The sequence below is a fragment of the Alosa pseudoharengus genome, unplaced genomic scaffold (assembly GCF_046254945.1).
Source record: "Alosa pseudoharengus isolate Yale_2024_CS ecotype anadromous, Long Island Sound unplaced genomic scaffold, YU_APseudo_1.1 YU_APseudo_1.1_scf_11, whole genome shotgun sequence".
Lineage (NCBI taxonomy): Eukaryota > Metazoa > Chordata > Actinopteri > Clupeiformes > Clupeidae > Alosa > Alosa pseudoharengus.
In genome coordinates, this window is record NW_027468576.1 from 30,820,313 (window position 1) to 30,835,721 (window position 15,409).

Here is a 15,409-nt window from a genome sequence, read left to right on the forward strand (position 1 = left end):
CCTCATTGCTCCAGCTGCAACCTCAGATTGCGTTGAGGACTGAGTTGTGGTCTCATTCTCTTCTAATAGACTTAATTGAAAATCTAATCTCTGTTTACACCATTTTGCAAGGAGTCATTTCAGGCCACCACGGGCAACACACTAGCAGTGTACACACAGCTTGCGTTTTGAAGTCAATTGTCGTCGAGAGTGTTAATTAACAATTAGTCACGTATTCAGTGCATCATTTACTCTCAGAAGGATTTGTTATTATGGGGACCTGCAACGCTACAAGGATGCACCGCTAAAAGTCCTTAGCTCTAGATGTGTTCATTAATAGATGCAGGTACTTGATTTCTGTTTACCAGAAATTTAATCACTTATCTATGTAAGTGATGCAATAAACAATTCCAAGGTAATGAACTGCAGTCACAAAGTATAAAAATACACAGCATGATGTAACAACAACCAGGTAGTGGCTCGTGCTTACAGTTTGAACAGTTCTAGCTGACACACTATTGATTTTCAGAATAAGCAGTTGCATGTCATTTGTGTTAAATACAGTATGTCTGCAGTGCAACCCAATTACTAATGGGATACACACTGGCAGGTCATCACCATTAGCAAGGTGTAGCTTGAGTACATGAAACTGTGTGCCTCTCCTGACGGTACCATCATCCAGAAGTAGGACTCGTCTGCTTGTTCCCTCTCTGCCACCTTCCCGGGCAGGCAGGCAGGCAGGCAGGCAGGCGGGCGGGCATCTGTAGTGACTGTGTAGGAGTGCCGGAGAGAGAGGGTGCCATGGGATGAGTGTCGGCCTGCTGATGTCACAGCAGAGGCGCTCGGGCGTGCTGGAGGTGGAGGAACAAGAGCCAACAGAGAGGAGAGGAGAGGAGAGGAGAGGAGAGGGGAGGGGAGGAGAGGGGAGGGGAGGGGGGAGGGGAGGAGAGGAGAGGAGAGGAGAGGGGAGGAGAGGGGAAGAGTGGAGAGGGGAAGAGAGGAGAGGAGAGGGGAGGAGAGGAGAGGAGAGGGGAGGGGAGAGGGGAAGAGTGGAGGGGGAGGAGAGGGGAGGCGAGGAGAGGAGAGGAGAGGGGAGGAGGGAGGGGAGGAGAGGAGAGGAGAGGAGAGGAAGGTCCCTTTTAAAGCTACATTTGTTTCTAGGTTGTTGAATCATGTATCTGTACCCCTTGCTCTATCTTTCAAAGAGAGCCAATTAGCACAAGTGAATGGAAGCAACTCATCCTCTTTGGCTGTACTCGTGTTAACAAAAGTGGTTACGAAATATTAAATAAATAAGTGGATGAGACTGCTGAGGAAGGAAGTGCTAATACAGTTCTAGATTTCCTTTCTATGTCAAAGAAGGTGAGTAATGACTCCTTTGGCCTATTGTCTACCACAGGCATTTTTGGCTCACTTGATTTGCTGGCCGGCATTGTGATGTGGCTGTGGCTGTCCTTGACCACCTTGTGATGATTGGAGACTGAGGCTTACTCAGCCTCAGCGCTCAGTGTTCCTCAGGAGTGGTCTCACTGTCAAGTCACAGTCAAATAAAGTTGTCTTTGAGATCTTTTTGTGATGCTAATGAGATGCTAATGTTAAATGGAGGAGCTGAGGAATGTCTGTCGCAGTGTGTATATCAGGCCATGCAAGGTTTACACTCTGTGCCTCTCTCACTGCTTTGGATAATTTATACTCTACTCTCTGCAGTGCTCTCTGGCCAAAGGGGAGGTGACTTTGGATCCTTCCAAACAAACCCGAGGAACAAAATGCGGGGGATGAAAATATACATGCCTAATTTAGCTCAGATTAATTTAGATATCTTTACTAAATGGGGCCAGGAAGCATTTCTGCGTCTTATTCAAACCATTATGAATACAGTGTTATTTTGTTGCATTTTGTTGAGATGTTTAGTGGACTGTGAGCTCCTCTAATTGAAGAAGGGACAGACATTTCCCGTAATGCCCATTACAGTTCCTTCCTATAAAATGTGAAGCATGCAGAGTGCCTGTAATTTAGCTTATGTAGATTATGATGTGATTACAATGTAAATCTGTGGGGAAGGCCAGTAATGAAGACTGTTCTGTCAGCACTTTAATAACACTGAAGCCTGAGGATACTGTCTGCACTGCGTGGATGCGTCATCAATACCACTTAGCTCAGTGCGATGATAATGAGCTCACCCCCCTGACCTGTCTCTCCTGCGTTTCATTTCAATCAGGTGACGTGGCTCTCGCCGTGCCTCTCCAGCGTCCCCCCATCATAAATCTAATCAGTGCCCGCTCTAATTCTCACTCTCCCGAGACAGGCAATGCAGGCCGCTCGTCCAGTGCTGCGACAGTGCGCCGGCTGCTGCCCGGCCGTCTGTAATTTGTCTAAAGTGTTTCTGGGAGGGGAGGTGGGTGACTCAGCGCTTCCTGGTTGTGTGTATGTGTGAGTGTGTGCATGTGCGTGTGTGCGTGCGTGTGTGTGCGTGTGCGTGTGCGTGTGCGTGTGCGTGTGCGTGTGCGTGTGCGTGTGCGTGCGCGTGTGTGTGTGTGTGTGTGTGTGTGTGTGTGTGTGTGTGTGTGTGTGTGCGCGTGTGTGTGTGTGTGTATGTGTGCGCGTGTGTGTGTGTGTGCGCGTGCGCGTGTGTGCATGCGTGCGTGCGTGTGCGCGTGCGTGTGCGTGTGTGTGTGTGTGCGCGTGTGGCTGACCTCCAGGGACCTGGTGTCCAGCGTGCCACTTGTTGATGTGCGCATACGCATGTTGTCTAACCCCAGCCCTTTTTCCTGTCGTCTTATCTCTGTGTTTCAGCGATCCTCAATCCCAAAGCACCGAAAGAGAATAAGAGTTTCAACTTTGATTACTCTTACTGGTCCCACACAACGGTGAGTGAGAGAAATGAAACACCCCTGACATGGATCCAGTGTATTACTAACATCATATAATATGTACAACGTGTTCATCATGGACAACACATCTGGTTTATAATCTGTATGGAATAAATGAGTGATGTCGAGCCAGAGTATACAAATTTTGCATTCATCTACAATTCCTGTCAACGATGTCTGTCAGCTGTTGGCAACACCTTTCGTCAATAGTCCATGCTGCTTTTGTTATGTAATTGTTGAAAATATGTGTGAATTAAACACCACTTTAGTTAAAAGAGCCATTTTAAGATCAGACGTGAAACCTCTCAGGGCATGACGGCATATGCTGTATTGTCTCAGCAGTAGGTTATAAAGTATGCAAATATTTGATTCACATAGGCAGCTTGTTAGCTTTGAATTGATTCATTTGATGCTGTAGTGATGTCAAGTGAGCAGCTCAGCTCATGATTAACACATGTGTAACTGTGCAGAGCCATAACCCACTGAGTCAGATTCCTATTAAGAACTGCCATTTTTGGTATGAAAATCAATTTCTCACAGCTCATTAGCATACAATATGAGACACAGAGCTTCATATGTCACCCACTTACACCATCAGTATAGCAAAGGAGCCATCTTGCAGTAAGACAGGAATCCTAGGATGAGTACGCATCTGAACACCAGAGAGAATCAAATCCTTTGGTGGTGGCCTAATTCTTTGCGTGAAAATGAACTCAGATCTGGAGTCAGACATGAATGATTCACTGGCATGGTGCATTGTGGGTAGTGATATGCGCCTCGCTGTTGTATTGTCTGCAGCCAGAGGACATCAACTATGCGTCCCAGAAGCAGGTGTACCGAGACATCGGGGAGGAGATGCTGCTCCACGCCTTTGAGGGCTACAACGTCTGCATCTTCGCCTACGGGCAGACGGGAGCCGGCAAATCCTACACCATGATGGGGAGACAAGAGACGGACCAGCAAGGCATCATCCCTCTGGTACAGACACACAAAGACTGCACATACTATGTCAATAGTATTCTCCTTAATGTAGTCTTATTCTCCTTAATGTAGTCTTACCATGTTATTGTTTTTATATTATTGATTAAATGGACATTATTGTTTATTATCATTTTCATTGCTTATTTTATTAGGCTATTGATTGAATTGACATTGTTGTTTATTATTGCTATTCTCCTTATTATAGTTTGACCAACATTCTAATCTGTTCCCTGTTAAATTTTAAATATTATATTGTTCTTGTGTGTGTCGCTTTGGACAAAGGCGTCTGCCAAATCCCATAAAAACATAACCATAACCATAACCAAAACCATAACATACAATCCTATGGATACAACACACAGACACACAAGGCACATCCGATTCACTTTCACTAGGGGAGAGGTACCATAAAGGCATAGCACCATGGTCCAGTAAATCTGAGTAAGGCGGGGATCACATCAGCCAGCAGCAAGCGGCAAACGTAACGCAATGCTCAGACATAATACGTTTTATCTCGTTCCTAAGCAACACAAACAGTTTGTCAATTGAATACGCTCGTGTTGCGCTTTGAAAGTTTAACCAAGTTCAACGCTCAGCTTGTTCAACACAAGCATTACGCCAGCGTTGGCACCGTTCCGCTGCCGAACCATAGAGAACAATAGAAAAACCTGCCGCTTGCCGCTGGCTAATGTGATCCCCGCTTAAGCACACATATATTTACCAAGCAAAACATCCTACCCAGATGCACACCCAGCACTAGATCATATTTTGTACTAAATAGGATTATCATCATGTATACACATCTTGGTCTGCAATCTACACTCTAATTTGGACCTTACATCTGGGTCTGGTCATAACATCAATTACTTGATTTGATTGTATCCTTCCACTGAAACTAGAAAGCAAAACTTCTTGCCCTTGCCCTTTAACAAACACACACACACACACACACACACACACACACACACACACACACTCACACATACACAAAGTCAGCACCAGGATGAGGAGTGTGACGAGAGATCACCTGTAGTGTGAGATTATGCCTGTGACCCATCTGAGCAATGTGATGTTGATGAGTCTGTTCCCAGACAACATGGCTGCCGTGGCACCATGCTCTGTCTGTAGTATGTACACAACCAATCAGCCGTGTGTTTGCCCTCCTTATCTGTGTCCTGTCTTGTTTGTCACCATGCAAGCAGGAGTATCTGAAAGCCATTAGAATTATTTCCTTGTGAGTAGAGAGGGAGTGCAAGCATGGGTCTGAAAGGGGAATGTAAGCAGTATTCAATCAATGAAGATTACAGAGATGTGAGCAAACAGTAGGCCATGTATGTAGTATCTGCAAAACTGGTCAACTTCAATTACCAGTGATGTTACAATACTATACTGAGTGCTCTCTATCTCTCTCTCTGTCTCGCTCTCTCCCATTATCTGTCTCTATTTTTCCTTTTACCTCATCCCATTTTCTCTTTTCTCTCTCTCTCTTTCTTTTTCTCTCTCTCTCTCTCTCTCTCTCTATCTCTCTCTCTCACTGCTCCTCTGTCTGTGTCTCCCACCAGCTGTGTGAAGACTTGTTCACCAAGATTAATGTCAACAATGACAACAGCATGTCCTACTCCGTGGAGGTAAGTGTCCCAGTCTCATTTTCGCTGTCGCGGTCTGTCAGAATATATCAAGCCGTTATGTATTGAGCAGCATGGCCTCACTGAGACCCTCTGTACGCAGATGTTCAGATTAAATGAAACACTAATGACTGTGGTTCACTGTGGTTGACACACTGTGACTTATTTCCTGTTTAGGTGAGCTACATGGAGATCTACTGTGAACGTGTGCGGGACCTGCTGAACCCCAAAAACAAGGGCAACCTGCGGGTGCGAGAGCACCCCCTTCTCGGCCCGTACGTGGAGGACCTGTCCAAGCTGGCCGTCACCTCCTACAACGACATTCAAGACCTGATGGACTCGGGAAACAAAGCTAGGTATGAATAACGCAGACGGCTTTAAAATGGCCCCCCATTTCACGAGAGGATATGTACAGTACTTGGATGTGAGGGTACGAGAGGATATGTACTTTGTGTTCCCCTTTCACTGCTATGAAGAGTCTTGCGACCATTAGGAGATGTGATTGACACTAGAATGGTCTCTGTTGGATTCCCAAGCCTTAATTAAGGGGTTTGGTTGTCAGGGCCCCTTGGGAACAGACACATATTGAGTTGTCTGTTGCCCAGCATCTGATTAGAAACAGAATGGAAAGAGACATTCCCATACAGTGTGTTTGTATGAATGACAACAGTATTCACCCTGTTTGTCTGCCCTCTGTGTCATGTTTAGCATATTTCGACTAGAGTGAATGTATCGACCAATTAAAGACTGCCGAACATTCCCTTTATCCTTTTGACATTGACCGGTCATGGAATTTTGATGACTAAGACATCAAACACGAAGAGAACTGAACATGGTGCCAAATGGGTCATTGCACAACATTATTGGCATTGTTGTCTGTCCTAATTAAAAATTAGACAGAATTCAATGTGGCCATCAATTTAACCAAACTACTGTATACAAATACACTTCATGGATGTGTTGAGCCAAAATAAAGTTAAAGTTCCTGTCTCTTGGTGCCCTGGTTTTCTATAGTTTTAGCTATATAAATGCAGTGATTTATATTTGCTTTTCTTGCAAGCAAACAGCAGAGTAACTAATAGTGTGATTATGTTGATAACCCAATGCTGTCTTTGTGTACTATTGATCCTAGTAGTAGACATTAGCTAAGAGGAACCCCATATTTCCCACTTAGCCCTGCCTAGATTACATATATTAGCGTCTCACTCCCAACCCACCATACAATTATGCTTCAGTAGCCAGTCATTGGCAAAGCAGCCAAGTAGCTGTGAATGGGGTGTTGCAGTGCAAGGAGACAACATCTAATTTATGTCGCACATCCTCAAGCATAAGGAAAATGGGATTGCCTCCCCCCCCCACCCCACCCCAACACCCGATGCTGCCCTGCATCCTCCATATAAACCCCCCATCTTATACTTCACGTTAAAAGAGCATTAGTTCAGTTGTTTTCACTTGCTGAAAGTGAATCAATTACTTGCTTGTAAATCATCGCTCATTCGCAGAGTGCTAATTAGAAAAATGGAAGAAAAATGAGCTCCCATATTTCAGCAGTAAACAAGGTGCAGGTTCACTGGCTCACAGACAAGGTGTTTATGATGGCTTGCGCTCCATGGTACACCTTGAACCGCCTTCAGTGCAGGCTAATGTATGCTAATGAATGAACCGTGTGCTGAGACAATACCTCAGTGCTTCACATGGAGGCTAGAGAGTGCAGGCACACGCGCATTAGCTTGAGACGTGTGTAGGCTGAATGAGATGGGCCGTAGGGTTCAGTGTGCAGCTGTGGCTGGCATTGCTCTCGGAGTTTGGGGTATTATTTTCTGTCCATCAGCACCTTGTCATCATTTGGCTGCTGTTCCTCACTTCTCTCTTTCACATCCCTCTCTTCCCTCCCTCCCTCCCTCCTCTCTTCTCTCTCCCTCGCTCTCACTCCGGTTCGCCTGGCAGGACTGTGGCCGCCACCAACATGAACGAGACAAGCAGCCGGTCGCACGCTGTCTTCAACATCATCTTCACCCAAAAGCGCCACGACTCCGAGAGCGAAAACACCTCCGAGAAGGTACTGCCACAGGGGTGACACTCTGGTCTGGGTGGTGTCGGTGGGGGTTACGGTGGAGGCGGTTGTGGTATCCTGTCACCACATATGCCGACCTTATTCAATCACACTGACCTCCTCAGCGGTCCTTCAGGGAGAGACGGCTAGCGGGCCGCTTTGGCACCAGCCACGTGATGCAGACTTGCTCTGCTCCTCGGCGAGGCTAGTTGTGCTTAATGTGGTTTGACATTGGGGAGGTCATCATTTGTAAGCGTAGAGGAAGGCAGGGATGGAGGGAGGGAGAGGTTGCTTAAGCCTGTCAGCCACGGGGGGATTGATTCAGCCTTTTGCACGTCGCTGCTCTGTCTCGCAGGTCAGCAAAATCAGCCTGGTGGATCTGGCCGGCAGCGAGAGGGCCGACTCCACAGGGGCCAAAGGCACCAGATTGAAGGTGAGACACACACACACACACACACACACACACACACACACACACATGCACACACACACCTCCTTCGTCGCAGATTTCTCTACCCTCTATTCCCCTTTGTGTGTCATCTTGTGACAGACTGCACTGTCAAAATCATTACAATATCGCACAAATGGAAAATAAAATGATAATGGAATGCAGGGGATCTCTTCAATTTATTGTTAATTATTCTTCAATCTCAAGATTTTGTTCACAATTAAGTTATACAGTATGCTTTTAATAATGATATATACATACATACAACTGTGACATATGACTCTTCATTTTGTCAAATACTGTTTCTATTGTATGTTGAATGATACCAATGTTGAATTTTGCCTGCTTAAAAAGAACACCTTATGACCTACAGACAGAATCATTAGTCAGAGGCTTTATTACTTTGTCCCTTGTTGTCACTAAAAAAAAATGCTCATGCTATTTCAGGAAGGAGCAAATATCAACAAATCCCTGACTACTTTGGGAAAGGTCATATCAGCCTTGGCAGAGGTGGTAAGTGACCAAAACATCTCATATAATGTATTTGCTCTCTCATGATATTCATTTTGAAACCTGGAACACGTACAGACATGTGCCTTTATTTCCGGTTTCTCCCTCAGGATTCTGGAACAAACAAAGTGAGTGCAAATTCCCCAAAATCGTCAGAACAATCCCTATGGCAGCTTGAAATATGTAAGGCCTATCTATTCCCCTTTGATGTGTTGTGTGAGGATAATATGATATCAATGGCATTTGTTATCTAGAACAAGAAGAAGAAGAAGGTGGAGAGCCACATCCCCTACAGAGACTCTGTGCTGACCTGGCTACTGAGGGAGAATCTGGGTACGGACTTCACTCACTCACCTGTCCAGCTGGTCACTCAGCACCTGTTGGGTTGGACCAGCATGTATGGACCCTTTCAAGAGAGTTCCATTATCAGCATCATAGTTGGCCCCACAAGACTTCCTTTTTAACATTCCATATGTTATCTTAATGCAGAGGAAGTAGATTGGGGCCCAAATAGAATGTTCAAGCATTGTTTTTGTTTACCTTGTTGAAAGGGTCTATACGTATACAATATACGTGACCTAAACTGCCCAGTGCCCACTGAAAATGACCATGAATCTAAATCAGGAGTTGACTTGCTTCTGTTTCCAGATGTCACCACTCTGTGTCCCTCTTCTTATTTGCTTGTGGTTTACTGCTCATGTGACATTAAACTGCACATTTCTGATACTATGGCATTGGATTCGCTGGCTGAATCCTAACTTTATTATTTAGAATGAGTTGTTTCTTCTCACCTCTAGGTGGCAACTCTCGCACTGCCATGGTGGCTGCCCTCAGCCCTGCTGATATCAACTACGATGAGACTCTCAGCACCCTCAGGTACATCGCAGGCTACAGCACAGCATCATTAATTAGTGCCATTCAGTGGAGCACCGTTATGGAGGGTCATCACTGATAGGCCTTTGTTTAGGTGACTTACTAAAAATCAAGGTCTGATGGAAAGAATGAAAGATCTGGGTCAAAGAACAAAATATGACCAGAAGTGGTCATCCCTAGAGGAGCATGGGAGTAGAAAAATTTACTTTTTAAAATTAAAAATTAACTTATTGTGTCCACATTATGGAATACTGATATATTCTACTTCTGTCAACCATCTGCAAAAAAAACATAGGAACACAGATTGATGTTGAAAAGAAATTATACAGACAGGGGAAGATGGATATATTGCAGAGGTGGTGAATGATTATGAAGCCACTGCATTGCTGCAGTTTTCTGGCCTCACCTTTAGAGCGTTAAGCTGCTATGAGCGGATGGAAATTGAGGACGAGGGAAGTGAGTGCGGTGGAGTGTTACCTAACGGCAGATCAGGTTGCTGCCGCTCCATCTTTGTCCTGCACCTGCAGTGGCATCACTCTTCAAACACCCCCCCCCCTCTCACACACACACACGCACACACACCAGCGCTGCAGAGGGAGCTGCTGAAAAGAAGGCTGATGTGCCAATGAGATGCAGAGTTTGTTTGAACTCCACTCACTGATTAGCAGCCTTGTCTAAGTCCTAAGTGCTGTCTTTGGAGACATGAGGTAGGTGTTAATGTGAGAGCTAGAGTTGGTATCAATGTGTATAGCAGTGAAAGCACATGTGCTAACGCAGCCCGATCACACAGCTCCATTATAGGGTCTTGTGAGTTCTCCTCCACTTATGTAACTTGGCCAGTGGGCCATGAAGGAGACCAAGATGTGATAATGTGCTATGTTCAGAAATGTTCTATGTTCCAAAATGTTCTATGTTCCAAAATGTTCTATGTTCCAAACACCTGCGACTGGCAGAGATGCATACTACTGACTCCTCTCCCTCAATGATAGTAACATGAGCAGGGGCAATGGCGGCTCATTTTTAATCCCTTCACATAGACTTATCTGTGAGCTCCACATCCTTCAGAGTTATACCTTACTAATCCATACCCAACTAGAGTACATATTATACATTATGCAACGTTCCCTAGAGGTTCACACACAGTGTTAGATGAAAACGATCTAACATACTATTGTGACACATACTACTGAACTCATACTGTAGGGTTTCCATTGCCTTCACACTTGGTCCGTTTAATTGGACTGAACTCGAGTGCGATTACTTCCCCTTAGCCCTGACCCAGCTGGTCTCCGTTCACATTAAAAAAAAATTTATTGCGCACCAGGGTCCGTTTATGTCATAAATACTAGCTTCTATTTACCAATCTCTTGGCAATTTCGCCGAAAAAGGCAGTTTATTTCCTGGTTTTGGAATGGATAGCATTCAAACCGTACCGGAGTTCTGGCAAACCATTCCCCAGACCTCTGGTCCGGTCTCGGGTCCGTACCCGAGTTTGGTAGACTGTATTCACATTATGAAAATTTACCGAACCAATGGTCCAAACGAACTCGTCCGGACCAAAGGGTCTAGTGTGAATGTGCACTGTGTTCCATAAATGGAAGAAGTAAGCTAACTGGAAGCAAATCAGTGTTTCAGATATGTGAAACTTCATTGTTCATGTAAAACTTTAAAAACAAGATAAAAAAAAAAATCTGAATGTCACCGGGAGCCTGTAGCTTTTAGGGCGTTTTTCTTACGTTCTGCTGAATAACGTTGCATTTCTCTGGCTAACTCAGGTATGCTGACCGGGCAAAGCAGATCCGTTGCAACGCCGTCATCAATGAGGACCCCAACAACCGCCTGGTGCGGGAGCTGAAGGAGGAGGTGGCGCGCCTCAGGGACCTCCTCTGCTCCCAGGGCCTCGGAGACATCATCGAGAGTAAGGGCTCGACCGCCACTGCTCCCCCGCCACGCCACTCCGGAGGCTGGTGCTACCTACCTGACCTCCGATCAGTCAATTTTATCCTGACATTTATCAAAATGAGATTTAGAGCTTCGGTCAGCTTTCAGAACAGCTTTTGAGTGTGTGTGTGTGTGTGTGTGTGTGTGTGTGTGTGTGTGTGTGTGTGTGTGTGTATTTACAGTACTTGCGTGTTTGTGTGTATGTGTGTGTGTGCGTGTGTGTGTGTGTGTATGTGTGTGTGTGAATGTGTGTTCACACAAAAGGCTTAATAGGCTTGTAGAATTTCCATAGTGTATGCATAATATATTTCAGACTCTCACATGATTACTGTAAATTTGTGAAAAATGAGTGATTTTGCATGTGTGCCCTCACTTGTATACACACAACCCACTGAAGTTTACAAACACAAATGGCCAACCGCCCTCCAGAATGTGGACAGATCTCACGTTATTCACCTCCTCCCTCTCTTTTCCACCATCTCCACAACATGGTCACAGCCATTTCTCTCTGCTTACTTTCCATGCACACATTCACTCACTCTCGATGTTGTGCGCGCACGCACACACAGACACACACACACACACACACACACACAAACACTCACACACACACACACACACACACAAACACTCACACACACACACAAATGTCATACTTTGGCATGCCTCACTGGTTTCAGACAGTGCCTGTCATGAGGGTAATCTAATGCTAAATCACACTGTTTTCACCATTCACTCTTCTTCTCTGCATTTGTGTCTATCTCACACTCTCCTTCTCTCTCTCTCCATCTTTTTCTTCTCTCTCTCTCTCTCTCTCTCTCTCTCTTCCTCAGCATATCGGGGGTCAGACACTGAGATGGCTGGTTTGACATGTGTGTTTCTTTGGCTCCCCTCTCCATGCTCTTGCAGTTCTCTCCAGGACTGGCTGACTCTAGCAGTTGCTGGACGCTCTGCAGCACCAGGGTCCCTCTTGGGAAAAGAAATGATGTTTTTTTTTTAATATCGTTTCGTTTTGTCTGTCTGAGATTCCCGATGCTAGACTTGTCTGGCCAGTGGTTGGTGGAACTCTCGTTGGTGGACAGGCCAACACCTAGGCTGTCAACACATTCCTGATCAATATTTAGACCAACTTACGGAATATTTAACCACATAATTGGACTCATAGACTCTTCTTGATAAATTATACATTCTGGAGAGGCCAATGATGATTGACAGAACTATGACCCAGCTTGAGATAGGCTGGTCCGATGTTCTACAGCCTTGGGTCTGGGTGTTGGCCTGGGCTTGGGGTGTGTGGGTTGGGGTGGGCTTGTGGGTTTTTGGGTGTTTTTGTGGGCTGATCGCACTGTGAGGCTGCAGTGTGTGCTTGGTGTACTCTGGTGCTGCAGAACTGCTTGATCTGTGCTACCTGGGAGCTGTGTTTCTCTTGGTTGTCTTCTGCACGGTATATACTAGCCTACTCTTGCTCTGGCCTGGATGAGATTTTTTGAAAGTCGTTAGAAAGACCTCTGCCTCTCAGGACTCTCAGCTCTCTCGCTCTCATGTCCATGCATGTGGCTCTCCTCAAACAGGAAATGAATGCAAATGCACAGGAAAAGGTACTCAGTGATGTGCTGCAAAATACAAATCAATTAAATGTACTGTAGCATCAGAAAAGATCCTTAGACATTTCTCGTTACATGTCTTGGATATTGTAGATGAAATGAATAATAATCATCACAGATAAAAACCAAAAAGAAACAGTAGCAGAAAATGTACCACGGAACACCCTTTCGTCATGGCAACGCTCCTATATTGTCAGCGCTGCACTCTGAGTGACTCGACAGATTTGTTTGTGCTAGTATGAAAGCGAGAGCACGCTGCAGCTGGGTATCCGAGTGGCAGACGCAGAGCCTGGAGGCAGCTGGCTCCTGCTGCCGTATGCGTTGGCGTTAGCGTTAGCATGGCCATCCGCACTGGCTTCAGCATCATGACAACGTTGTATCTGTGTCCTCAGTGAGGACCTGTTTTCATGTCACCTGTTACGATGTAGATTGGAATGTGAATGTAAGGCCGTGGAGGTATTCTTACATCACTTGCAAGAGAAAAGGAGTGTTGTAAATGGCACTGAGCTGTGCTACCCCCTGCTGGCTGATCCCTGCACTGCAATGGCTGCTTAAAATGTGTCTTGTTGCCTAGTATGAAGTGATTGGTCTCGGTTCTCCTCCAGCTCGGTTAAAGGTAAGAGGATCACGGACTGGAGCTGGATGAGAGAGCTCTGTCAGTGGGAGTAACAGAAGCCCTCGGGGTACGCAGCGTTGCCAGATGAGCCACTCGCAGTCACAACACGACTGGCGAGCAGCTGTGGTGCTGTCTGCAGACAAGCCTCTCATCCATTTGATGCAGGCAGATAAAACCAAATAGAGCGACTGCGAATCAAGGATGTGTTTGTCCGTGGTCATCCAGCCCGGATAGACAGGCACTTCCCATGGCCTTGGGCCCACTGCAACCCCAATCAAAAGGCTCTTTGTCCAGCTTGCGTTGCATCATGACAGGACACATCTGGACGACACGAGCTCAGGAAGCATTACTTGGTGTGTGTACAGACTACACATTGCCATAGAGATAGATTGGCCCATATTAATCTATTACTTTATACTGTTTACCATCCAATTTCATCTCTCAAACTGAATATATCCCTGTTGCTATAGAAGCAGCACTACTACAGGAAACTAGCTGAATCTACATGGTGGTATTGACACCCACCCATAGCCTGTCTGCATGTGCAAATGCCATAAGGTGCAGGTGGATTTATGAATTCCAGTTTATCAACACCAGGCTGTTAATTGCAAAATAAATAACTGATGCTCAGCTCGAATAAGCAGGCTAACAGCTTTTATGACAGGCCATTATAGGCCAAACAAATCCCCCTGCATGGCAGACTGGATAAGAAATCATCTTTCTGACACACATGCCCAAATGACCATAATTTTTAATGGGGGGTGGGGAATAGTTTCCGCTGGCATAATGGATCTGGCCATGCTAGTTTCACAGTGGCTCAGCAGCACCAGATAATAATGGGAGCCGGGTGCCTTTTAACATGTAATCTGATCCAGTGGCTTACTGCTGGGGCCTTGGCTGTGGAGGGAGGCCTTCAGCCAGCCTGTCTCCCTCCCTGAGAGGCTCCCGCCACTGATGGATGGACAGATCCGCCTCGGAGAAGCGCAGCATCTGCTGAACTGCAAATACAGTAAATGTAATTAAGAGACGCTGCTCACCAGGGTACCAGTGAGAGCTCGTAAAAAAGGGAAATCATGCCATATGGGCCCAGCCGGACGGAGCCAAATCTCACAGACACACAGAGTGCACCCCGAGGACCGGGGTTTGCTGTCCTGTTGGGGTTACGGTGCTTCCGCTTGAGTCACGTGAATCGATTCACACAAATGTCTGTCATCTCCCCAACCTGTTATAATATACATTCCATCAGCTATTTCATTTGGCACTCAAACCCAAACAATAGTTATCATGAGAGATACATATTTCAGAGGGATACGATGTTAAAAGTTGATGAACATTTACAGAATAGAAGACATGACGTGTGTCCTTGAAGACATAAGGCTAGTGTGAGTGGAAGGGTCTCTGTGAGCGTCTCTATGAGAAGGTGGATGTGCTTTTTGGTAGTGCTTCTGGCTGATTGCTTATGGATGTGCTTTGTGATGCCAGGTCCTTTGCTCTTTGGGCCCTAAGCTGCTCTGTGCTTCAGCTGTCTTTCTTTCTTACTCTTTTCCCCCCTCCTTTTTCAGTCTCACTTTTGTAATGCAGGCGCTATCTGCACTTTCTTGATCCATGTCTTCTTGAGTCGCACTTTTAAAAAGCCTCTTGGTTTTTATTTCTTCTCTTTCTTGTTTTCCTTTTCATTTCCACCTTCTACACGTCTTCACTTATTCTGTCTTTTTTCTTCTGTTTTTGTCTCTATTTTTCCTTCTCTCTTCTCTTCCTTTTTTCTGTCTGCCTCCTTTCTCTCTGTCTGTCCTCTTGCCTCCCTGTCTCTGGCAACCCCCCCCCCCCACCCCACCCCCACCCCCACCCCCACCCCACCCTTCGTCTGTCCACTCCGCACCCCTTTGACCCCGCCCTGCCCACCCTCCCT

The 15,409-nt window shown here is 45.9% G+C and overlaps 1 protein-coding gene across 7 annotated transcripts in view; it reads left to right on the plus strand.

Moving 5' to 3' along the window:
- Positions 1–15,409, plus strand: part of kif1aa (kinesin family member 1Aa) — a 65,431-nt gene that overhangs the window by 15,631 nt on the left and 34,391 nt on the right. For all 7 annotated transcript variants that reach the window (XM_076278846.1, XM_076278848.1, XM_076278849.1 and 4 more), the window contains exons 3-13: positions 2,773–2,846; positions 3,648–3,827; positions 5,393–5,458; positions 5,633–5,811; positions 7,403–7,514; positions 7,864–7,941; positions 8,404–8,469; positions 8,577–8,594; positions 8,721–8,799; positions 9,264–9,342; positions 11,115–11,257. In XM_076278846.1, coding sequence (XP_076134961.1) covers positions 2,773–2,846; positions 3,648–3,827; positions 5,393–5,458; positions 5,633–5,811; positions 7,403–7,514; positions 7,864–7,941; positions 8,404–8,469; positions 8,577–8,594; positions 8,721–8,799; positions 9,264–9,342; positions 11,115–11,257 — 1,074 coding nt within the window. The remainder of the gene's footprint in view (positions 1–2,772; positions 2,847–3,647; positions 3,828–5,392; positions 5,459–5,632; positions 5,812–7,402; positions 7,515–7,863; positions 7,942–8,403; positions 8,470–8,576; positions 8,595–8,720; positions 8,800–9,263; positions 9,343–11,114; positions 11,258–15,409) is intronic.